General features: G+C 43.1%; 1 protein-coding gene and 2 non-coding genes across 4 annotated transcripts; 2 read left to right on the top strand and 1 right to left on the bottom strand.

The window, feature by feature from the left end:
- The first annotated feature begins 215 nt into the window (after positions 1-215).
- Positions 216-318, top strand: LOC118840615. Its single transcript, XR_005009785.1, has one exon. It is a non-coding gene; the product is annotated as a U6 spliceosomal RNA (small nuclear RNA).
- Positions 319-2,892: 2,574 nt separating this feature from the next.
- Positions 2,893-2,995, top strand: LOC118840614. Its single transcript, XR_005009784.1, has one exon. It is a non-coding gene; the product is annotated as a U6 spliceosomal RNA (small nuclear RNA).
- A 10,417-nt stretch (positions 2,996-13,412) lies between these two features.
- On the bottom strand, positions 13,413-24,451 carry LOC118835903 (zinc finger protein 420-like). Of its 2 annotated transcripts, none has more exons than XM_036743197.1 (5): positions 24,235-24,451; positions 22,824-22,979; positions 20,584-20,710; positions 20,200-20,268; positions 13,413-15,543 (listed from the first exon to the last, which is right to left on the bottom strand). In XM_036743197.1, the coding sequence occupies exons 2-5, from the start codon at positions 22,854-22,856 to the stop codon at positions 13,574-13,576; spliced, it is 2,199 nt and encodes a 732-aa protein (XP_036599092.1). In that variant the 5' UTR covers positions 22,857-22,979; positions 24,235-24,451; the 3' UTR covers positions 13,413-13,573. The 2 variants fall into 2 exon arrangements, with proteins under 2 accessions (XP_036599092.1, XP_036599093.1); XM_036743198.1 differs by having other exon boundaries at positions 22,824-22,912.
- Positions 24,452-24,751: the final 300 nt, after the last annotated feature.

Here is a 24,751-nt window from a genome sequence, read left to right as displayed (position 1 = left end):
GAGTCTTACCATCCAAGATATTAATGGTTCTCCTATTCTTTGGCTGAATCTACTCAAAATATCTGTGACCTCTTGCGGTGAGAAATCTTCCTGAATTTCCCTTGTAACTGAATCTTCACCTCGGGTTTCTGTCTTCCTCCTTTGTATGGGTCGAGCCCTTGTCTGATCATTTAACCATCTCCTATTCTCTGTGTGAGGGACATCCTCACACATGTGTGCTTCGGCAGCACATATACTAAAATTGGAACGATACAGAGAAGATTAGCATGGCCCCTGCGCAAGGATGACACTCAAATTTGTGAAGCGTTCCATATTTTTAGGGGACAGCTAGGTGGTGCAGTGAGTAGAGCACCGGCCCTGGAGTCAGGAGGACCTGAGTTCAAATCCCATCCTCGTCGCCAAATGTATTAGGAGGGCAGAGTTTATAATCTCAAAGAGCATCATAAACATGTCTGAAAGGTTCGGAACCACCGGATATAAGAAACTCTCAAAGTAGAAGGCAGAAGAATCAAAACATATATTTAGGCTCCACAGTAACCAACCCATGAACCAGCAACCCCATTTTGATATATTGATCAAAAGCTTCCAGGCCCAATAAGTACGCCTTGAAAGAGTAACCAGGAGGCTACAGAGAAGCATGATTGCATAAAGCAAAATCATGCTTCCCCCTCTATGGTAAAAAGATTACCCACTGGCCTGAAGTCTTTGTTCAGCTTCCTCCCGTAGGTCAGCTCTGCTACTGGCAGCTCCTGCTTCGGCTGTGGCTGCGGCTGCGGCTGTAGCAGCCTCTGGCTCCAACGGGAGCTGCTTTTAACCATCCAGCTTCTGCGGGGGTGTAAGGTACTCCGGGGAAAGCACAGGTTCTTTCAATCTGCTTAAGCAAGGTGAAGGGGTTGACCGGGAAAGCACAGGTTCTTTCCATCATCTTAAGCAAGGGAAGCAAGGTGAAGGGGCCGACAAGCTTACTCCAGTCCAACATACAAACAGCATTCAGTTCAGGGGAAAAAGCCAAACTAGTCAAGGCCACTTGTTGACTAAGTGCTAAGGAGCCCATTTTTGGTTGCCAACACACTTCTCCACCCCTTGTTATAGGATACATAATCTAATCAGCCATGTATCCTAGAACATACATTGTGATCCAATTACAAAGGAAACTAAAACATATCATTCATAATAAAGCAAAACATATCATTTGGTGACATTCCTAAATATTGGTTTATGATTCAAATGTGATCCACCCCTAGGTCCCAGCAAGATAATCTCTTCAATCAATCATCCCCAAAATAATTATTAATAATTCAAATGTCCACCCCTAGATTCTTGTATCCATTACATAGGATCAATAATATCATAACAATAAAACAACATAGCAAAGATAACACAAAATAAGTAAACATAGAACACTATCATCATTCCCACCCCCCTTGAACGATTGGGGCTCAAAATCTTGGGGTAAGGGGTGAAGGTCTCATTTTCCATAGCTTCTTCATGCTGAAATTGAATGTAGAGATGGCCCTGCCCCAAAAAAGTCCCATTCCAGAGGTCAGTTCTTTAACTAGCTGGCAGGAATTCCAAGAATGCTATGTGCTTAGGCAGTCACTGGAAAGTGCAGGGTGCTTAAGCCTAAAGGAAACAGAACTAGCAACAACGTTAGCCAAAACAAAGGACAAAAAGAGTAGACAAGTATGGGCTATTATCCTTCAAATAAAATCATCTCAAGTTTGGTTGAGATTTTAGTTATGCAAAGATCCAACATCAGAGCCAAACTCAGGTGGGAAATGTTTCTTTTCAAAAAGGAACATAATGAGGAAGCCAAGAGGATCCCACCCTAGATAGAGACTAAGATTGTCCTCTCAACCTTTCCCCAGATGTACAAGGAAACACAATGGGAAAATTAAACTAAGAGGATCCCATCCTAGATAGAGACTAGGATTGTCCTCCCAGCCTTTCCCCAAATGTACAAGTTTTCATCTGTTAATCACACAAGGTCACCTTCACTCTGAGTGGCTTGTGGGCTTGCAGGAGCAGTTCTTATTTCCCTATTTCTCCTGTTATCAAGTCCTCTATACATTCTATATAATTCATTGGTTGGAATTCCATCTATCATTTCAAAACCTACCCCTGCTCTCAATAGAGCAGTAAACATTTCTTTCCTTGTTACTCTCCTTTGGCGCCAAGTTTGCTGGTTATTCACCCTTCTCTCTCGAGGAGATCTATCCCTTCCCCAGTCACCTAAGTCATGTAACTGTAAAATCTTATTTATCACTGTTGTAAGACGGCTCCCTACTTCTCCAAGTAATAAATTCAAAATTAGTTGTTTATAAGCAGGGGGAGCTGTCCTAATTATTAAATTCCTATGAGGCAGTCCCATTGGATCATTGTAATATTTGTCTGCGGTTCCTATCATAATGGCAGTCTTCATCACCTCCTCCTTTAGTCTCATGATACAATCTCTAAGTGAATACCAGGGTCTGTGCTCAGTGGGCCACATAGAATCAGTAGCATATCTCTTATTGCATCCCACAGCGGCTAATGCCAACAGAGTAGTCCTGCTATCACCATCTCCTTGCTGATGATGTTCCCTAAAAGCTTGTTGAACTAGAGGATCATGGCTGATACCTATGAATCTCATACAGTCTGTCCTATCTACTGATATTCCACTGGCCCCTTGATCACTGAGTCTTACCATCCAAGATATTAATGGTTCTCCTATTCTTTGGCTGAATCTACTCAAAATATCTGTGACCTCTTGCGGTGAGAAATCTTCCTGAATTTCCCTTGTAACTGAATCTTCACCTCGGGTTTCTGTCTTCCTCCTTTGTATGGGTCGAGCCCTTGTCTGATCATTTAACCATCTCCTATTCTCTGTGTGAGGGACATCCTCACACATGTGTGCTTCGGCAGCACATATACTAAAATTGGAACGATACAGAGAAGATTAGCATGGCCCCTGCGCAAGGATGACACGCAAATTTGTGAAGCGTTCCATATTTTTAGGGGACAGCTAGGTGGTGCAGTGAGTAGAGCACCGGCCCTGGAGTCAGGAGGACCTGAGTTCAAATCCCATCCTCGTCGCCAAATGTATTAGGAGGGCAGAGTTTATAATCTCAAAGAGCATCATAAACATGTCTGAAAGGTTCGGAACCACCGGATATAAGAAACTCTCAAAGTAGAAGGCAGAAGAATCAAAACATATATTTAGGCTCCACAGTAACCAACCCATGAACCAGCAACCCCATTTTGATATATTGATCAAAAGCTTCCAGGCCCAATAAGTACGCCTTGAAAGAGTAACCAGGAGGCTACAGAGAAGCATGATTGCATAAAGCAAAATCATGCTTCCCCCTCTATGGTAAAAAGATTACCCACTGGCCTGAAGTCTTTGTTCAGCTTCCTCCCGTAGGTCAGCTCTGCTACTGGCAGCTCCTGCTTCGGCTGTGGCTGCGGCTGCGGCTGTAGCAGCCTCTGGCTCCAACGGGAGCTGCTTTTAACCATCCAGCTTCTGCGGGGGTGTAAGGTACTCCGGGGAAAGCACAGGTTCTTTCAATCTGCTTAAGCAAGGTGAAGGGGTTGACCGGGAAAGCACAGGTTCTTTCCATCATCTTAAGCAAGGGAAGCAAGGTGAAGGGGCCGACAAGCTTACTCCAGTCCAACATACAAACAGCATTCAGTTCAGGGGAAAAAGCCAAACTAGTCAAGGCCACTTGTTGACTAAGTGCTAAGGAGCCCATTTTTGGTTGCCAACACACAAGGTCACTTGTTTGTCCTTTGTTCTCAAAGTGGACCATGACATCAGGGAGATGATGCCATGACATGCAAGTGAATTGGACTTAAGTGAAGGAGGGCTGTGCAAAGTCACCAGCTTCACTTTCTCCTCCAGAGCCATTTGGGTCCAGTGGCCAGATATAGATCAGGATGACTAGAGATGGTCCAGGGTGCAGTGGGGGAACCTTGTCCTTTTTAAGCTAAGGTCTTTAACAAATCTAATTTTGACTGAGGCAATGCTCATTCATTGATTAAGGATAGGTAAGAAAGGAGGCAAAGAATGGCCTCTTTTACCTAGTCAAAAAGAAAATCAGCTTTCCAAGGAAGACCCTCAGGGTTTCTGGTCAAAACAGAAACAATTGCTATTTACATTCACTCTGAGCCAATCAAGTCCCAAATAACAGCTAGATTTCTTTCTTAAGGATCATGCCTTAAAAAAGTTAAAAGTAGAAATATTAAAAGTATTCTTTTCAGATCATAATGCAATAAAAATTATATTTAATAAGGGACCAAGAAAATGTATATTAAAAACTAATTGGAGGTTAAACACCCTAATCTTAAAGAATGAATGGGTTGAAGAACAAATCATAGAAACAATAATTTCATTAAAGAGAATGACAATATTGAGACAACATATCACAACCTATAGGATAAAGGAAAAGCAATGATTAGAGGAAAATGTGTATCTCTAGATGCTTACATTAATAAAATAGAGAAAGAGCAGACCAATGAATTGGGTATGCCATTTTTAAAAGCTAGAAAAAGAACTAATTAAAAAACTCCAACTAAACACTAAATTGGAAATCCTAAAATTTAAAGGTGAGATTAATAAAATTAAAAGGCTCTCTTAGCCTTTGAAGAAGACCCTCAAAAGTTAAGGGTAATTTGAGCGTGCGCCATTTTGGCATTCTCCAAACTTGAAAAATTGGGCCAGTCTTATATCTCCAATCACAAAAGTAAATACTTGGTGCGTCCAGTGGTTCTCTCTAACCTTCTTTGGTTTTTTGAGTTAAAGACTTTATATTTGTAGCTAGGAAGTCTCAGTGGTTTTACTCTCAATGTTTTTCTTCCTTGGCAGAATTGAGGGACCTAGTGAAGTATCACTACTTGGTTCTCTAGCCAGGTCCTGGGGAAATACAGACAAATATGGAGCAAAACTGACTTTCTGAGTACAGTTTTCCCCCTCATGCTTTCGATCAGCTTGAGGAGTGTTATACAGCAGTTTCTGGAGACATCTAGTGACCAAACTGAGAATAGCAATGCACCTATGGGGGGGGGGGTTATTTGTTTTTAAATGTAAGATCTGTCAGTGGGAGAGAGGACCTTCAAATTTAGCTACAAATTGCCTTCTATTCGTTTATAAGACTCAAGACTAGACTCAGGACAGAATTCATCAACAGCCTCTCCTACACTGGGTGAGGGAAACGCTGGGAATTCAGTCATAGAAAGCAAGGGTCGTTGAGGGGGATTACATCATCCCAGGATGTTCATTCGTACCCCAAGCACCATTTTCAAGCAACCCATGGGTTGGCCACTCTCCAGCCACGAAATGACCATCAGTCTCTGGAGATAGGAGCTGGCGTCCAGAACAGGGGCAAGAGACTCCTGCCAGGGATCCCTACCTTTTGGTTAGATCCATAAACCAGACCTGGGACCAGGCTGAGTCTCATGATCCCTCAGCGGGGTTCCTGATGGTCATCTCCCTCTTTCAACTACCTAAAGGAAAGTTGAACCAGTAAAGATTTCTTAAGTTCTCCAAACAGTGGAGGTACTTCGTAAAATTCAGAGGCTGGTAGAGCTGAAACTTCACACTGATGCCAGCCACTGTCTCACAGCTCTTTGTTTTGTCTTTCTGTGAGTCTAAGAACCTCATTTTTTTATAGTGGGAGCTTGAAGCAGCAAGAATAGTGCACCCAAGGAGACTCCCTTGGGGAAATTCTTTGAAGCCTCAACTAAGGGAGAGCTCCCAATTGAGCCAGGGGTGATCAAAAACATGCCATCAAGTTCTGAGATAGCTGATTTAAAACTACAACAATTCAGCTGGTGAATCATTTTTGCTTCAGTATAAGACTTTAGACTATTAAAAGGCAAAAGATTTAAGGTTAATCATAGCAAATGAAACCCCCAAACATCTGGATTACTGGTAGCTATGGAGCAAATTGACTGATCTTGGACCTAAAATTAAGTCATCCAGTGGCATCTGTTCAACACCCATGGAGGTGAACATGAAATTAAAGAGCTCTGCGCAAACAAAACTAATGTAGCCAAAACTAGAAGGAAAACAGGAAACTGGAGGGGGAGAGAATTTGCAACAAGATTCTCTGACAACCTCATTTCTCAAATGTAGAGGGAACAGAGCCAAAGCTATAAAAAACTGAGTGTCTTTTGGATTAATAACAGATTTAGGGTTGTAAGGGACCAGAGGAAGCTGAGACCAACCTCCTCATTTTAGAGATGTGTAAATGGAGGCACAGAGATGTTCCTCACCCAGAGGTACACAGTGAGAGAGCATCAGAGGCTGGATCTGAACCTGAGGCTTCCCAGCTCTAAACTGTTCCCTATCCATTACACCATACTGCTTTCATCTACACTCTTTTCAATAACAATTTGAATAAAAAGAGAAGTGATTAAACTATCTATACATTTTAGCCCACTGACTTTGCTGTGAGAATTATGATCCTAGGACAAATATACTAGCTGACATTTACATAGTGATTTAATGCCTGCAAAGCACTCGACAAATATTGTCTCATCTGATCTTCTCATTGGCCCTTGGAGGTAATTGCTATTACAATCCGCATAGTGCAGATGAGAAAACTGAGGCAGGAATAGGTTAAATGACTTGCCCAGGGTCACTCAGGTACTAAGTACCAGAGACTGAATTTGAACACGGCCTTGTGGATTCAGGGATAGCCCTCTATCCATTGTGCCACCCAGTAGCCTAAAGAAATTGTTACAAAAAGAAATGTCCAAAAGATATCAAAATATACCTACCAGGACTTTTTGTGCCAGTTAACATCATGAGACAAAGTGAGTGCCCAACCACTGGGAAATGCTATGGATATTTTAGGGGAGTCATCAGAAACCTTAGGATTTCAGAGAAAAATTCAATCCATTTTCAGGGCTGACATTTGTGATATCTAATGAGGCCTGTGCTGCAGGAAGAGGTATGTGGGGTTTCATATTACCTACCCTTGGAGGCAGTTAGATGACAAAGTCAGTAGAGCACCAGCCCTGGAGTCAGGAGGACCTGAGTTCAAATCCGACCTCAGACACAACACATGTACTAGCTATGTGACCTTGGGCAAGTCACTTAACTCCAATTGCCCTGCCTTCCCTCCTCCAAAAAAAAACATATTATCTATCCTACAATCAGTGAAACTGAGGAAGAGCTCTGAGCCAAGGGCACTTTATTAAGGGGTCTGTGGTCTCCTCCAATGAAATGGACCTCAGATCTTCCTCAGGATCTGACATGCCCCTTCCTTCCAAGGGCCTGTTTTTGTAGGGCTAGATATCTAAACATTCAAGAACAGCTATACCAGATACAGAATAATTCCATTAGTTGCATAGGCTAAAATAAGCAAAAATGATCTGTCAGCAGGGTCACAAGTTCGGAATACCTCCATTGACTAGGTGGTCATAAGATGGTCCCCTTCTCCTGTTTGGACAAGAGATAATGATCCAGAGGTACAAAAATAAGTTGGAAGACCTTCCATGTAGTTGAGTCACCTCCATCACACTGGGCATGGTCACCATGACTAGGAAAAACAAGGGTAGAGGGTCTCTAGTTAGCTTTCTATGAATAAGCAAGTGAACTGACAACGTGCAGCTCACAGCTCTGGGGCCAAATATACAGAACTTCTCATCACTACCCCATGGAATCATATCAAATCGATTAATACTGATTGGAATAGATCAATGGACCAACTTTCTCAGGCATCCAATGAATAATTAGATTCAAAAGTCATGTCCTGCAAGATTTTTCCAATATACGCACACGTATGAGCTCCAGACGAAGGCCTTCCCACATTTATTGCTCGATAAGACTTCTTTTCGTTATGAATATTCTGGTGTCCAGTGACCTCCATCTAGGAGGAAAAGGCAAGTCCTCATGGACATTTGTAAGTCTTTTCTCCTCTATGAATCCGTGATGTAAAGTAAGAGATGATCTTGGGCTAAAGACTTTCCCTCTTTGAGTCCATGTAGGACTTGTTTCCAAGATGAATTTTCTGATGTCTAACAAACTCTGTTTTCCATAAAATCACTTACCTTGGTAGTATACTTTCCAGGGATGCACACATTGATAATGAGGTTGACACGTACATTGCCAGAGCTAGCTCAGCATTTGGGGGGCTCCAAAGGAAAGTGAGAAAGAGAAGAGGTATTAGACTGACTACCAGACTGCAGGTCTACAGAGCGGTGGTGCTGACCTCATTGTTGTATGCCTGTGAAACCTGGACAGTACCAGCACCATGCCAGGAAACTGAATCACTTCCATTTGAATTGTCTTAGGAAGATTCTGAAGATCACCTGGCAGGATAATGTACCAGCCAATAAAATCCTTTCTTCTTTTTTAAGATTTTTTTTTTATTTTTAGTTTACAACATTCAGTTCCACAGGCTTTTGAGTTCCAAATTCTCTTTCAAGGTTATTATGAAGTCTGTATCTTCCCCATTTCTTATAGCATAATAGTATTCCATTACATTCAAATACCACAACTTGTTTAGCCATTCCCCAATTGATGAGCATCCCCTTGATTTTGTGGTAACAAAGAATAAAGTCCCTTCTTGGACTCAACTGCCAAACATTCAAACTACTGCAGAGAGCAAAACTCCAATAGGCTGGCCACATTGTTCAAATGCCAAACATATGCTTGCCAAAGACTACTTTATGGAGAACTCACATAGGGCAAGTACTCACATGGTGGTCAGAAAAAGCAATATAAGGTTTCTTTTGAGAACTTTGGAATTGATGGTGTGACATGGGAGACTCTGGCATAGGATGGCACAGTCTAGCATGCCCTCATCAGAGGTGCTGTGCTCTATGAGCAAAGCAGAATTGAAGTAGCTCAAAAGAAACATGAGATGAGCAAATTTGGAGAATCCAACCCAAATGTTCACATGGACTATTTGTGCCCAAACTGTGGTAGAGTGTTCTGAGCTTGTATTGGTCTGATCAGCCACAGCTGGACACACTGCAACTTGACTCTAACATAGTAATGTCATTTTGGTCCTCTTCAAGAAAGGACAACCAACCAACATTCATTACAGGGATATCCAGAGCCATCTGAATCCAAACCAGATATCATCAGGATGACTGGAGATGACCCAGGATGCAAAAGGCTAAGGCCTTACTCACTTAGAGTGAGGTAACTCAGTGAATAGGCCTCTTTAAGAAGTGCATCAAGGTATGGGCCCTTTAACTAGAAAAATGAAAAAAAAAATCAAGGTGGGAGGGGAAGACCTTCAGGGTTGTTGTTCCAAAGATGCAGCCGTTAAGTGGAGCTTGGGCAGGGATCTCTTGTGGTCCAATCTAAAAGCCTCAGACCCAACTGGGTAGGTTTAAGGTTTTGTGGAAGGAAGGAAAGGAAGGAAGGAAGGAAGGAAGGAAGGAAGGAAGGAAGGAAGGAAGGAAGGAAGGAAGGAAGGAAGGAAGGAAGGAAGGAAGGAAGGAAGGGAGAGAGAAAAATAGAAAGAAACAAACATGACTCCAGAGAAGAAAACGAGGCTGGTGATCTTGCACAGCCCTCCCTCACTCAAATCAAAGTCAACTGCAAGTCATGTCATCATTTCCCTGATGTCATGGTCCTCTTCAAAAATGAAAGACAAACACAACAACAGGGATATGATTTCTATCTCATGTGAATTCTCCCATAGGAAATAAGGGATGTCTTTAGCCTGAATGATTTTCCACATTAAGGATGTTAATGAGGCTTTTCCTTTAGCATGGATTCTCTGGTGTTTAGTGAGGGATGAATGGACATTGAAAGCTTTAACACATTTCAGACATTCATATAGTTTCTTTCCAGTGTAGATTCTGATTCTCAACAAAATGGCAGTGCTATGGGAAAGCCTTTCCACACTGATTACTTTAATAAGGTTTCTCTTTGCTGTACATTTGGAGTTTCTGTGGAAAGCTTTTCCACGTTGGTGACATTCACAAGGTTTTTCTCCAGTATGGATTCCTTTATGTGCAATAAGACTGGAGTTGTGTCTGAAAGTCTTTCCACATTCATAAATTTTCTCTAAAGTGTGGATTCTCTGATGACGAGTAAGATTGGAACACTATGGGGGCAGAACCAAGATGGCAGAGTAAAAGCAGGGACTTGCCAGAGCTCTCCCCCAAACTCCTTAGAATAACTGTAAAGAATGATGATAAACAAATTCTAGAGCAGCAGAAGTCACAAAATGACAAAGTGAAACAAATCTATAGCCCAAGACAACCTGGAAAGTTGACAGGAAAGGTCTGTTACACGAGGCTGAGAGAGGAGCGTAGTCCAGCACTGGTCATGTCAGCACAGACTAGGCCCCAGCAAACCCAGAGCAGGCCTCAGGCCACTGAATCACTGGCAGCTGTGGCAGTTTCCAGACTTCTCAGTCCACAAATGCCAAAGACAACTTAGAAGGTGAGTAGGAAAGGTCTGTTGGACCTGAGTGAGGGAGGAGTACAATCCAGCCCTGGCCCCAGCAAACCAGGAGAAAGCCTTGGGAGTGACTGAATCAGCGGCAGTGACAGTTGCAGCAGCTGCTTCTGGAGCTCTCAGGCCACAGGGAGATCGAACAACTGGTCAAAATATTACAGGGGTCTTTTTGCGGGCACTGAGGCAGGGGTCTGTTGCTTTGCCCATACTTAGTTCTGGGTTGCAATCCTAGGTGGCAATCCCAGGGCGAGGAGCACTGTCATAGCAGAGCTTGCAGCAGCAATGGAGAGGGCACCCTCCTCACAGTTCCAGGGCAGAAAAGAGTGCTTGTGGCCACTCACAGACCAGAGCATAGGCCAGGAGAAGAGATCATACCACCCTGGAAGAACTGAAAACTTACAGGTCCCTAGTAGTATCTCTGAAAACAGCTGCACAAAACCCCTGAAGCTTGGGATAGTTTGCCCTCCACAGTGGAAGCAAGAGTCCTACCTTAACAAAGAGTTAAAAAGTAAAGTAATAAGCTAGGAAAATGAGCAAACAATGAAAAAAACTCAGACTATAGAATCTCACTTTAGTGGCAAGGAAGATCCAAACATATACTCTGAAGAAGACAACAAAGTCAAAGTTCCTATGTCCAAGGCCTCCAAGAAAAAATGAATTGGTCTCAGGCCATGGAAAAGCTCAAAAGGACTTTGAAAATGAATTAAGAGAAGTAGAGGAAGAAGTGGGAAGAGAAACAAGAGTGATGCAAGAAAATCATGAAAAATGAGTCAGCTTGGTAAAGGAGACCCAAAAAAACCTGAAAATAACACCTTAAAAATAGACTAACCCCAATGGCAAAAAAGGTCCAAAAAGTCAATGAGGAGAAGAATGCCTTAAAAAGCAAAATTGGCCAAATGGAAAAGAACGTCCAAAAGGTCACTGAAAAAAATAATGGCTTGAAAATTAGAATGGAGCAAATGGAAGCTAATGACTCTGTGAGAAATCAAGAAATTATAAAACAAAACCAAAAGAATGAAAAAAATAGAAGACAATGTAAAATATCTCATTGGAAAAACAACTGACCTGGCAAATAGATCCAGGAGACATAATTTAAAAATTACTGGACTACTTGAAGGCCCTGATCAAAAAAAGGGCCTAGATATCATCTTTCAAGAAATCATCAAGGAAAACTGCCCTGATATTCTAGAACCAGAGAGTAAGATAGAAATTGAAAGAATACACCTATCACCTCTTGAAAGAGATCCCAAAATGAAAACTCCCGGGAATATTATAGCCAAATTCCAGAGTTTCCAGGTCAAGGAGAAAATGTTGCAATCAGGCAGAAAGAAACAATTCAAGTGTTGTGGAACCACAATCGGGATAACACAATATTTAGCAGCTTCTACATTAAGGGATCAGAGGGCTTGGAATATGATATTACAGAGGTCAAAGGAGCTAGGATTAAAACCAAGAATCACCTACCCAGCAAAACTGAGTATAATCCATGAAGGGAAAAAAATTAATATTCAATGACATTGAGAAATTTAATGCATCCTTGAGAAAGACCAGACCTGAATAGAAAATTTGACTTTCAAATAGAAGATTCAAGAGAAGCATGACAAAACCTGAAAGAGAAATCATAAGGGACTTATTAAAGTTGAGCTGTTTACATTCTTACATGAAAAGATGGTATTTGTAACTCATGAGACCTTTCTCATTATTAGGGTAGTTGGAGGAAATGTAGAGAGAGAGAGGGCAAAGGGTGAGTTAATTTTGAAGGGATGATATCTAAAAAGTAAAGAGTGAAAGAGGGATATACTGGGAGGAGAAAGGGAGAGGTAGAATAGGATAAATTATCTCACATAAAAGAGGCAAGAAAAAGCTTTTACAATGGAGGGGAAGGGGGAGAAGGTGAAAGGGAATGAGTGAACCTTACTCTCATAAAAATTGGCTTAAGTAGTGAATAACATATACACTCAATTGGCTATGGAAATCTAGCTCACCCTACAAGAAAGTAGGGGGGAGGGGATGGGGGGGTGAGGTGATAGAAGGGAGCGCAGATTGGTGGAAGGCGTAATCAGAAACATTTTTGAGGAGGGATAGGGTGAAAGAGAGAGAATAGAATAAACAGCAGTAGGGAGAATAGGATGGAGGGAAACACAATTAGCAATAGTTAATTGTGAAAAAAAATTTTTTGAAGCAATTTTCTCTGATAAAGGCCTCATTTCTCTAATATATAGAGAACTGTGTCAAATTTATAAAAAGAGCCATTCCCCAATGGATAAATGATCAAAAGATACAATCAGTTTTCAGATTAATTAAAGCTATCTATAGTCATATGAAAAAATATTCTCAGTATTGATTGGAGAAATGAAAGTTAAAACAATTCTGAGGTACTGCCTCATATCTATTAAATTAGATGATAGCACAAAAATGGTAGATGACAAATGTTGGAGGGGATGTGGGGAAAGTGAGACATTAATGTACTGTTGTCAGAGTTGTGAATTGATTAAACCATTCTATAGAGCAATTTCAAACTACTCCCAAAGGGCTATACAATCATGCATACCCTTTAACATAGCAATACCACTACTAGGTCTGTATACCAAAAGAGATAAAAAACAAAAAGGAAAAGAACCCATAAGTACAAAAATATTTACAGCAGCTCTCTTCTGGGGGTAAAGAATTGGAAATTGAGGGGATGCCCATCAATTGGAGAATGTCTGAATAAGTTGTAGTATGTAATTGTGATGGACTATCGTGCTATAAGACATGATGAGCGGGATGCTCTCAGAAAAACCTGGAAAGGCTTACCTGAGCTGATGCAAAGTGAAATGTACTAGGTATAAAGCAACAGCAGCATTGTAGGATGATCAGCTGTGGATGACTTAGGTTGAAAAATGCTATCCATCCCCAAAGAAATACAATACGGATTGAAGCAATTTTTGTTGTTGTTTTATTCACTTTATTTTCAATGAGTGTTTTTTGTCTATGTTTTCTTTCACAACATGACTATTATGGATGTTTTGCATGACTACATATGTGTAACCTAAAAAAAAAAGATTGGAGCCCTATGTAAAAGCCTTTTCACTTTGATTACATTGATAAGGTTTCTCTCCAGTGTGGATTCTCTTATGTGCAGCAAAAGTGGAGCTTCATGAGAATGTCTTTCCACATTGATTACATTCACAAGGCTTCTCTTGTGTGGATTTTCTTATGTTTAATAAGATAATTGTGTACACTAAAAGTTTTACCACATTCCAGACACTCATAAGGTTTCTCACCTGTGTGGATTCTCTTATGCGCAGAAAAACCAGAGCTGCCTCTGAAAGCCTTTCCACATTCATTACATTCATAAGGTTTCTCTCCAGTGTGGATTCTCTGATGTTCAGCAAAATTTGACTTGTCTCTGAAAGCCCTTCCACACTGGTTACATTCATAAGGTTTCTCTCCACTGTGGATTCTCTGATGTTTAGCAAAGTTTGATTTGTATTCAAAAGTCTTTCCACACTGATTGCATTCATAAGGTTTTTCTCCACTGTGGATTCTCTTATGTTCAGCAAACCTGGAGCTGTATCTGAAAGTCTTTCCACACTGGTCACATTCATAGGGTTTCTCTCCAGTGTGGCTTCTCTTATGTGCAGAAAAACTGGAGCTGCATCTGAAAGCTTTTCCGCATTGATTACATTCATAAGGCTTCTCTCCAGTGTGGATTCTCTTATGTGCAGCAAAATTTGACTTGTCTCTGAAGGCCTTTCCACATTGATTACATTCATAAGGTTTCTCTCCACTGTGGATTCTCTGATGTTTAGCAAAATTTGACTTGTCTTTGAAAGTCTTTCCACACTGATTACATTCATAAGGTTTCCTTCCACTGTGGATTCTCTTATGTGCAGCAAACCAGGAGCTGCGACTGAAGATCTTCCCACATTGATTACATTCATAAGGTGTCTTTCCAGTGTGGCTTTTCTGATGTTTAACAAGATACCACTGCTCTGTAAAAGCCTTTCCACACTGATTACATTTATAAGGTTTCTCTTTGCTGTGGATTCTCTGATGTAGACGAAGCTTGGAATTTCTGTGGAAAGCCTTTCCACACTGATTACACTCATAAGGTTTTTCTCCACTGTGGATTCTCTGATGTTTAGCAAAACTGGAGTTGTCTCTGAAAGTCTTTCCACACTTACTACATTTGTAAGGTTTCTCACCAGTGTGGATTCTTTTATGTGCAGCAAAACTGGAGTTGTGTCTAAAAGTCTTTCCACATTCATTACATTCATAAGGTTTCTCTCCAGTGTGGATTCTCTGATGAAGAGCAAGTTGGAAACGATATGTGAAAGCCTTTCCACATTGATTACATTCATAAGGTTTCTCTCCACTGTGGATTCTCTTATGTGCAGCAAAATTGGAGCGGCATCTGAAAGCCTTTCCACATTGATTACATTCATAAGGTCTCTCTCCAGTGTGGCTTCTCTTATGTGCATCAAGATTTGAGTTAGCTCTAAAAGCCTTTCCACATTGATTACATTCATAAGGTTTCTCTCCACTATGGATTCTCTTATGTGGACCAAGACTGGAGTGGTATCTGAAAGTCTTTCCACATTGATTACATTCATAAGGTTTCTCTCCACTGTGGATTCTCTGATGTTTAGCAAGATTTGATTTGTATCTGAAAGTTTTTCCACATTGACTGCATTCAGAAGTTTTCTCTCCACTGTGGGTTCTCTTATGTAGAGAAAGATGGGAGCTGCATCTAAAAGTCTTTCTACATTGATTACATTCAGAAAGTTCCCCTCCACTGTGGATTTTATGATGTTTAATAAGAGAAGAGTGTACACTAAAAGCTTTACCACACTGAAGACACTTGTAAGGTTTCTCTCCCATGTGGACTCTCTCATGTACGATAAGGGAATAGTGGTCCCTAAAAGCTTTACCACATTCATGACACTCAGGAGGTTTCTCTTCAGTGTGAGCAACACTAGAACTCTTTCTGAAAGTCTTTCCTTGTTGAGTGCATTCAAGCTGTTTCTCAACAATGGGGGGTCTCTGATGCTCAGCAAGATAATTGCTGTATTCACTATAAGGAGAATAGTCATTCCATGAGGTCATTTTCAGATTTGTACTCATCCTCTTTGCATCAAACCTGGTCTCTGCATCTGACGGAAACAAACACACACAAACACAAATATATCCTCTTCATTCTATTGGCAGAAAAGTAAACTAAATAACATTCAATTCCTCAATCAAAAAGAAGAGTTCAAACTTAAGTGAGTAGGATCAACCATTTGAAAATGCCATTAGCTCACACCCATAGGACAATTTAATTAACAAAACATTCCACAAACAATCACATTGGATCCTCACAACAAACCCTTGGAAGTTGATGGGGCTCAGTCCAAGGGGTTTGAGCTAAAAATTCTTTAACGAGACATTAAACTTTTAATAATTGCCCAGGTTTGTTACAAATTCATTTTTTTCCTCTGAGAAAATAAACACTGCATGGCTGAAGCATAACAGACCTAAATAAAAGAGATAAGCAGGGAAACTACATTTTGCTAAAAAGTAGTATATATACACAAAGAAGTAATATCAGTAATAAAACATATACGCACCAATAGCATAGCATCCAAATTATTAAAAGAAAAGTTAAATGAGTTACAGGAGGAAATAGAAGGTAAAACTATGCTAATGGCAGATCTCAGTTTTCCCCTCTCAGAACTAAGATAATTGTAACCATAAAACAAACAAGAAAGAAGTTAAGGAGGTGAATAGAATTTTAGACAAGTTACATAGTATAGATCTCCGGGGAAAACTGAATGGGAATAGAAAGGAGTATACCTTTTTCTTGGCTATACATGACACCTTTCCAAAAACTGACCATAACTTAGGGCACCAAAACCTTACAACCAAATGCAGAAAAGCAGATATATTAAATGCATCCTTTTCTGACCATAATGCAATAAAAAATGTATTCAATTAGAAGGCTGTGAAGACATAGATTAGAAATTAAATGGAAACTAAATAATCTGATCCTGAACAAGGAGTGGGTCAAAGAACAAATCATAGAAACAATTAATAATTTCATTAAAGAGAATGACAACCACGGGACAGCACACCAAAGTTTAGGGGCTGCAGCCAAAGCAGTAATTTCCTCTTCCTCTTGGAGAACCAGTTCTTCTAGGAATTCTTGACTCACACATTGCTGAAGCCAAGCTTGCAGAATCTTAAGCCCAACCTTGCTGGCATGTGAAATGGGAAGAATGATCCCCATCACTCAGCAGACCTTGTTTTCTTTGATTCCAGTCCCAGACGACTGGTTATTTTTTTTCTTAAATTTTTTATTTTTAGTGGACAACACTCAGTTCCACAAGTTTTTGAGTTCCAAATTTTCTTCCCCTCCCTCCCCTCCCCTCCTTCTCCTTTCCCGCCATAGATGTTCTACATATACCTTCACATTAAACTTATTTACACAATAGTCAAGTTGTAAAGAAGAGTTATGACCAATGGAATGAATCAGGAGAAAGAAGAAACAAAACCAAAAAAGAGGAGGAAAAAAAAGGGAGAGAGCAAATAGTTTGCCTCAATCTGCATTCAGACTCCATAATTCTTTCTCTGGATGTAGATAGCTCTTTCCATCATGGGCCAGATGACTAGTTATAACACTACCTAGAGTCCCTCATGCTTTTAATCTCTTCCACTTGAAGAATCCTCTAGAGTAGAAATATAGTTTCCACTATGAAGCAGCTAGGTGGCCCAGTGGATAGAGCAATGTGCCAGGAGCCAGGTGGACTTGAGTTCAAATTCAGCCCCAGACATTTCTACCTCTGTGACACTGAGAAAAATCACAGTATTTCTTTGCCTCAGTTGATCAGTAAAATGAGGTTAATAATAGCATGTGCTTCCCGTGGTTGTTCTGAGGATCAAATGAGATCACTTTTGGAAAGCTCTTGGCCCACAGTAGGCACCATGTAATTGTGAGGTATCATCATTGTCATCATGACTTTCATTCTTTTCACACTGACAATTCTCTCCTTCACCACCATTCTCCTCTCTCCTTGTATTCATCGATGTGCCTATTGAACTTAAGGTATTTCTAGACCAAAACACTCTCCTTTGCCTGGACCAGCTAAGAGGAAGCTGCATGATGTGTTGCTTATCCTCAAATTCTCTCCATATCACTATATTGGATTTTGAACTGCTTGACAGCAAGGAGAGTCTTTTGCCTCCCTTTGTATCCCCAGGGATACAAAGTGCCTAAGACAGAGTAGGAAAGTAGCCACTGTTCAGTGACTGGCAGACTGGATCCAGGGCTGATATTAGGACCTAACTCTGCCTCAGTCCTAGGATGTTGGTTTCTCCCCTAGTTGGCAAATGTAAGTGTTTACCTTAACCCTATTTCTGTCTCTTTTCTTACACCTTATCACCTATAAGTTGCTATCTTAGTATACTTGTAACCCTAACGAGACCTGACCAGAACGAATACTAAAGATATGATAGCTTCTAGGCTCCTAAATGGTCTCCTACAATGGGATACCTAGGAGTCTCTCCCTGCCGATCTCTCCAGTCTTAGGGTGGCTGTCACCTACGTGAATCTGGCCAATGATTCTCCAAGAATGGGTCTAAGATTGGGCCATAGGGACCAGGAAAAGGATAAGGGTTCATGCCTTTTCCCAGAATTATTTCCAAGTTAAGGCAGTGGCCTTCATTCCTATTCATGTACTGATGAATGGAGATAGAGAAAATCCCAAAATTAGGCTGCCTGGATTCACTACAATTTTAGTTACATCCTCTCAGCTGGGCTCTCACTGTGGCAAGGTAATCTTTGGACCACTCCCCAAAAAACTCCCTATAACACTCCCCACAGAGCTGTTCCCATTCTTTTCATGCCTCCTCCACCTAGCACAGTTTGCTCTCACACACACACACACTCTCCAATCAGAACATGGCCTCACATTTCACTGAAGAATGGGACATTCACCTAGAGTGACTTTATCTCCTCACTTTGCATCTATCAGATGCCTCCTTTTCCTCCTTTGCCCTCATCTCACATGAACAGAGGCACTTCTGTTCACCAAAGTAAACCCATGTAAATCCATAAATGATCTCATTCCAGTCCATCCTCTCCCGCAGCAGATTTCCTTCTTGATCATCCTCAGTTTTTCCACTAGTTTTGAATCTCTCTCTGTCTATTGGCTCCTTCCCTAGTTCCCCAAACATAACCAGGTCTCCAGGATGCATAAAACACTCACTTGCTCCCTTTCTTCCCATGATATGTTGTCCTATATCTTTCAACCCTTTCCTGACTAAACAACTGGAGATGGCCATCTGTAATTGGTGTCACCACTTCCTTTCCTCTTAATTTCTTCAAAATTCTCTGCAGTCTGGTTCCCAGCTTCATTATTCCACTGAAATAGCTCTTTCCAGAGTCACCAATGATCTAATCACTAAAACCAATGGCCTTTTGGCAATCCTCATTCTTCTTGACCTTTTGGCAGCCTCTGGTGCTATCAATCATCCACCTTTCCTTGATACTCTCTGCTCTTCCCTCTAGGTTTTTGAGACACTAGTTTCTCCTGGTGCTCCTCAGAATATGTCCAAAACTAAACTGATTATCTTTCCCCCAGTGCTCCCATACTCTTGCTTTCCTATTACTGTCCAGGACACAACCCTCCCAATCATCCAGGCTCATAACCTAGCTGTCATCCACTCCTCCTCATCTCTCATGCATTCTCCCCCTGCTCCACTGGCAAAGTCCTGTTGCTTCCACCTTTCTAACATCTCTTAAATGCACCCCTTTGTCTCCCAACACTGCCCCTTTCTTGGATTTGGGCTCAATAACCCAACACCTGAGGTATTGCAAGAACAGGCTGGTTGCCTTCACTCCTTCAAGTCTGTCCCCACACCACTCAGTCCTCCAACCAGCTGGCAAAGTTATCTTCCTATACCTCTTCCTGACCACATCACTCCCTAATCAAACCCCAGTGGCTCCTTATCATCAAGGTCAAAGGCCAAACCCTCTGGTGGGCGCTTAGGGCCCTTCATCATCTACCCCTCTTCTGCCTTTCTAGTCTTCTTTCACCTTGCCCCCTCTCCACACATGCTAGAATCCAGTGGGGCAGAGGCCTCTTTTTTGTTCCATGAATGGGACACTCCATCCTCCAATACCATGGGACTTCCTTGGCTGGCGCTCATGCCTAGAATGCTCACCCTGGCTTCTCTGAAGTGCGAGTTCAAACTCTACCTCCTACAATAAGCGTCTTCCAGTTCCCCTTAAGCTTCCTTCTCTTGACTGGCTCCAATTGATCCTGTATAGAACAGGCTTTATATAATTGAGTCCATATTATCTTTCCCATGAGCCTGTGAGCTTCCTGAGAGCAGGAAATGTCCCTTGCATCCCCTTAGCTCCCTGGTGCTTAGCAAAGGGCCTGGTACATAGTAAGCACTTAATAAATGCTTATTGGTTTGAGGAAGGTCTGAGAAAGAGCTCCTATTAGACAGCCTTAGCCCCCTTTAGAGAGTTGTAGGAGTGGTCCATGCCCCAAAGTTCCCAACAAAGACTTCTTACAGGATCACTGATTTATCACTAGGAGGGAACTGGAAGGCCATGGAGTCCAACCCTTTCATCTTACAGATGAGGAAACTGAGGCTCAGAGGTTCAGTGACTGGCCCAGGACCTCACCACTAAAAGGTGTCTGAAAAGGAATAAGAAGTCAGGTCTTCCTGCCTCTCCCCAGTCTAGTGCTCCCTTTGCTGCAACATGAAGGAGTCTCTTGGGATAACAGCCCCCACACTCCAGCTTTCACCTCACTCACCTGGACAGGAGTTCCTGCGGCCTTCTTGCTCCAAATGGGAGATCAAAGCTTCTGTGGGAACTGGAAGTCCTGGACATAGGGGATAACTTAGACATGAGGTTGGAAAGAAACTGCTAATTTAATTCTTATTAGGGACAGGACAGAGGAGAAATGCTGCAGGATCAGTGTTTTAGAATTTCTGTAGACATAACTCCCAGCTCCCTATCCCGCAATGCAATGCCCTCTCCTAGGAGATCCAAGCAGCAGAAGGACCTTGTCTCTTGGACACAGGAGGCTGGCACAGTGGCCTTTCTAATAAATGCCTGAACCTCTGCATACTAGGGAGGAAATGAAAACATTCCTATTGGTGGCAGATTCAGAGTTATCAGGGGAAATGGTCCTTACCCAGCAAAAGCAAGTTCCGGGCATTCTCCAGCATGACATCCTTGTACAGCTCTTTCTGAGCATGGTCTAACAGGCCCCACTCCTCCGGGGTGAAGTCCACGGCCACATCCTTGAATGTCACCAGCTCCTGAAACATCAAAACTCATAGGACTTGAAACACACTTCAGAATTGATCCAGTCCAATGCTCATCAATTTACAGAAGGAAGCTGAAGCATAGAGAATGGATCTGCCCAAAGGTCACACCCTCTATGAGAGTCAGAACCAACACTCGGAACCATAGTCATGAAAAGCCAATGGAATATTGAGAAAAACATCTGATATTTTCAGTTGGAACAAAGTTGAGAAACGCCTTACTATGCAATGCTACTCCCTACGGAATCAGAGGAGTTATGTGGTGTATCAGAGAGATGTGAGGATCTCTGGAAGAGAAAGGAGAAGGTGAAGTGAGATTTCTACCTCTCCGGAACTGATATAAATTCCATTGAGAAATGTGTGCCGGAGATAAAACGCCCCCAGAAAATGCAGAGAAGGAATACTCTAGTTCATTTCCTAAAAGCCTGAAAGAGATTATTATCTAGACGGAAACATGAGTTATTAATCAGAATCTGGACTAAAATCAGTGGTATAAGAACGCTTCCATCCAACTGAAGGAGATAACTCTTGTTAGATTGAGATCACTCTGAGCACTGTGACATGGCTAAAACACTTTCTGTCTTGGCTTTATGATTGCTTTTATTTCTCAATGGCATGTACATTCATTTGGATAGTCATATAAAAATAAGACAAGTTCTGATGATGGATTCTTTCAAATGTAATATTCTGTTAACTGGGGCTGGGGTTGGAGCTAATTTGGAAGAAAGCTATTGCCAGCTTCTTGGTGAGATCAATTACCTAAACCTATCGCTAAATCATTGGACCTTGAGAGAACAAGAAGCAAGAGAATGGCCAGAGGTGGATGCTGGGATGCCAGCCTGGAGAGGCTGGCCAGGTGCGAGAGGACTGTGATGGTGGGGAGGGCTCAACCGGTTGTCCGACTGTAACATGCAGACCTCATGTGTGGCCAGCATGCCTGGTAGGCATAGTCTACCCGCGGCCTACCCACGGCCAACACAATAACATTATTCACTTTATCAGACATTCTGTTGCTTTCCAGCAATTCTCTGTCATGAGCCAAAAAATTGTCTTTTCATTTTTTTTTTATCATTTTGATGTCTTTAAAGCCACAGATTTATGATCTATTTGGAAGCTACATTTCCTAGTCCACTTCCTTTACTTCTCTCATCTTCTGAAGGAATTCTACCAATCCTTAAGAGTTGACTTCTGACTCCAAGCCACATTTGGCCGCTTAAGGCCCAATCAAAGCAATCTGCCATGTTATTCTCCTTTGGTTATTTGGTCGTTGTCATTGTCTTGTGTACTGTCCGCTCAGCCACCCTGTTACTGCTCCATATCATGGACATGTCAGTAATCCCAAGGACACACAACTTGACCTTGGCCTAGAATCTCCCAAACAACTGAGAAAACAAGCCTCTGTGTTTCATCCTCTCCTTGGCTACTGTCCTTCCACCAAGTTCCTATTCCATCAGGAATCAAGATAATGACCCTGTAAAAGGGGTCAAATGGACCACAAAGTCCCTCCTCCCCCTTAGAGAGTGCCAGTCAGGAGACCTGCCAGAGGGGATTAGCCTAGAGGTTTGCTCACCTAATGATAAACTGATATAACTTGTGCCTAATGACCTCCACACCAACCACTCCAAAGTGAGATCATACCTTTGGGGCTCCCGGCTGATCCAGACCACACTCGGGGTGAAAGGTTTCCTGGGCCTTCAGTTGGTACATGGGGAGCTTGGCCATGAGAGACAAAGGGGAGGGGGAGAGCTGTGTGTGTTTTTTGGTGGGGATGCTAGGCAGGAACAGAGAGCAAAGACCTCGTATGTACAGAATAGGAATGAACAAGGGAAGTGGGGTTTGTAATGAGGGATAACTGAGAAAACCAACTGGGGAGGGCAGCATTAGGATGGGGGGGGTGTAAAGCTCGAGACTCCAAAGTGCCTGAATCAGCTCAAAACACAGAAGCAGAGCACAGGGCAATGTTGTTACTACTGTTTTCTATTTCATGCCTATCTTTGTAAAGAAATGATCCAGAGGTGAGAGAGACTGCCAGCTTCCTAGACAGCCCTCCAAGTCAATGGAAATGGCCTCATTGGCTGATGTTGATCTGTGGACAGACTGCACTCACCTGGACTGGGATGCTGTGGTTCCCAGGGGCCATTCCCTCTGGCTCCAGACTCCCTGCTTGGGCCAGGCCTTGGTCCTCTGCAGGCTGAGCTGGGGAGGAAGAAGGATCCCAGAAGGGGAAAGGTCTTTCTCGTCTCTTCCTGGGCAGGAGGCTGGCCTACAGGGATTTATGGAAGGTGAGGGCCCACAAAGTTACAAAGACCCTGACTCTGCCCTCAGGACAGAGACTCCAACCTACAAATGAGGGAGCCCAAAGTTAGGGTCAGGTTTGGAAATGAAGATGGTCCCACGCTCTCTTATTCCTTCACTTCTGTCCCCTCCCCCTCCCCCATTCTCCTTCTGAGCCCCAAGAGGAAGAAGGAGCTTGGGATCCCAGGTGGGATGAGACCAGTTAGAGCCTCAATGGCTCCTGAATCAGAGATCTCCCATCAGTTGCTTCTCTGCCCTCCCTGCACCCCATCTCCCCAACTAACACACTGACACATTATCTAGACAACAGACTGCCTGCTTGATCTAGGGAGGAGGGAAGCTTAGGAAGGTTGGGATAAGGATAGCTCTGGGATGGAGCCACTAGGGAATGACCAGGGGAAGCCTGAGGCTGGGAGACCAAATTCAGTCTGGGATTCAGCCCCCTGGCAGTGGGTCTGAGGGCTCTGAAAGAAGCAGGAGGCCTGGGGAAGGGGAGCCCAGGTAGGGTCTGGGAGAAAGACATTCTAACCCAGCTCATGGCAGGGAAGTCAGGGATCCTGGAGTGATAGAAGGGCTCCAGGTGGACACTGAGCTGGGAAAAGCAGGAAGACTATGTCCTGGGCTCTAACTAGGAGCTGGGGAGGACTCCTGGGACGCTCTGGAAGAGCTTAGGTTTGGAATCCCTCAAGGGAGACCAGACACAGGAAGCCAGTGCCTGCAATCTGATAGGGAAGCAGCCCAGGAACCGTGGGTCCAGGTAAGGGGGGCCAGGCAGGAGCTTTGGTTCCAGTATCCAAAGTGGGGTCCTCAGGGCAGGCAGAACTTTTTGGATCATTCCAGAGGGCCAGGTCTCAAGGCAGAACAACTCAATCTCTAACCTGGAGCTGGAGGTAGAGAGACAGAACACCTGGGTCCTGACAGGAAGGCTGAGACAGGACTCCTGCATCCCTGTCGACAAGGTCTGAAGTTTGGGAAAGTGGGACCCAATAGTAAACTTGGAGAGGGTGACCCTGGATATTTGCAAAGTGACTTGGAGCCTGGAAAAGACTTAGAGACAGGGAGCTTGTCCTGTAGCTGGGCCTAGGAAAGAGGTGTACTCCAGGAGGACCTGGAGGACACTTTCCAGGAAGTCAGGAGAGGAGGATGAGACCCAGTGGCAAGAGCAGCCAGCAGAACAGCGGAAGTGTGCAGGGGGTGGGGAAGGGGGGCTGGCTCAGACCTACCTGGGACCCAAATGCACAGAGTGGGATTCCAGAAGGCAGAAAGATCTCAGCTCCAGGGAAGGAGGCAGAGAGATCTCAGCTCCAGGGAAGGCAGAGAGATCTCTGCTCCAGGGAAGACAAAGAGACCTCAGCTCCAGGGAAGGCAGAATGAAGTGATCTCAGCTCCAAAAGTTCCGGCTTTCAGGCTGCCCCCTCAGGAAGGGACCTCCTACTGGCAAGGGACCCACCCTGCCCAGCCCTAGTGCCTACCGGATGGACCCTCTCTTCCAATCAAACCCAGGGCCAGGATCTCAGGACCCTGCCTGACTCTCCTCCCCAAGCCCTGCCCTCAATCACGTGGAAGACCTTCCTTACTGGAAAGAGCCCTCTCCAGCTCTAGACTCCTCCCCGGCCTCCAAACTCCACCCCAGGGCTCATATTCCACCTGGGCCACCACCCACCAGGCTGGCCAGCTCTGAGAGCTCCTCCTTCCCCACACTTTCACCCCATCCCCCCTGCACAGAAGTCCTGCCTGGAT

Source organism: Trichosurus vulpecula, chromosome 2 (genome assembly GCF_011100635.1).
Source record: "Trichosurus vulpecula isolate mTriVul1 chromosome 2, mTriVul1.pri, whole genome shotgun sequence".
NCBI classification, from domain to species: Eukaryota; Metazoa; Chordata; class Mammalia; order Diprotodontia; family Phalangeridae; genus Trichosurus; species Trichosurus vulpecula.
Note: the sequence above shows the minus strand (reverse complement) of the source record. Positions and strands in the feature narration are given on the sequence as shown.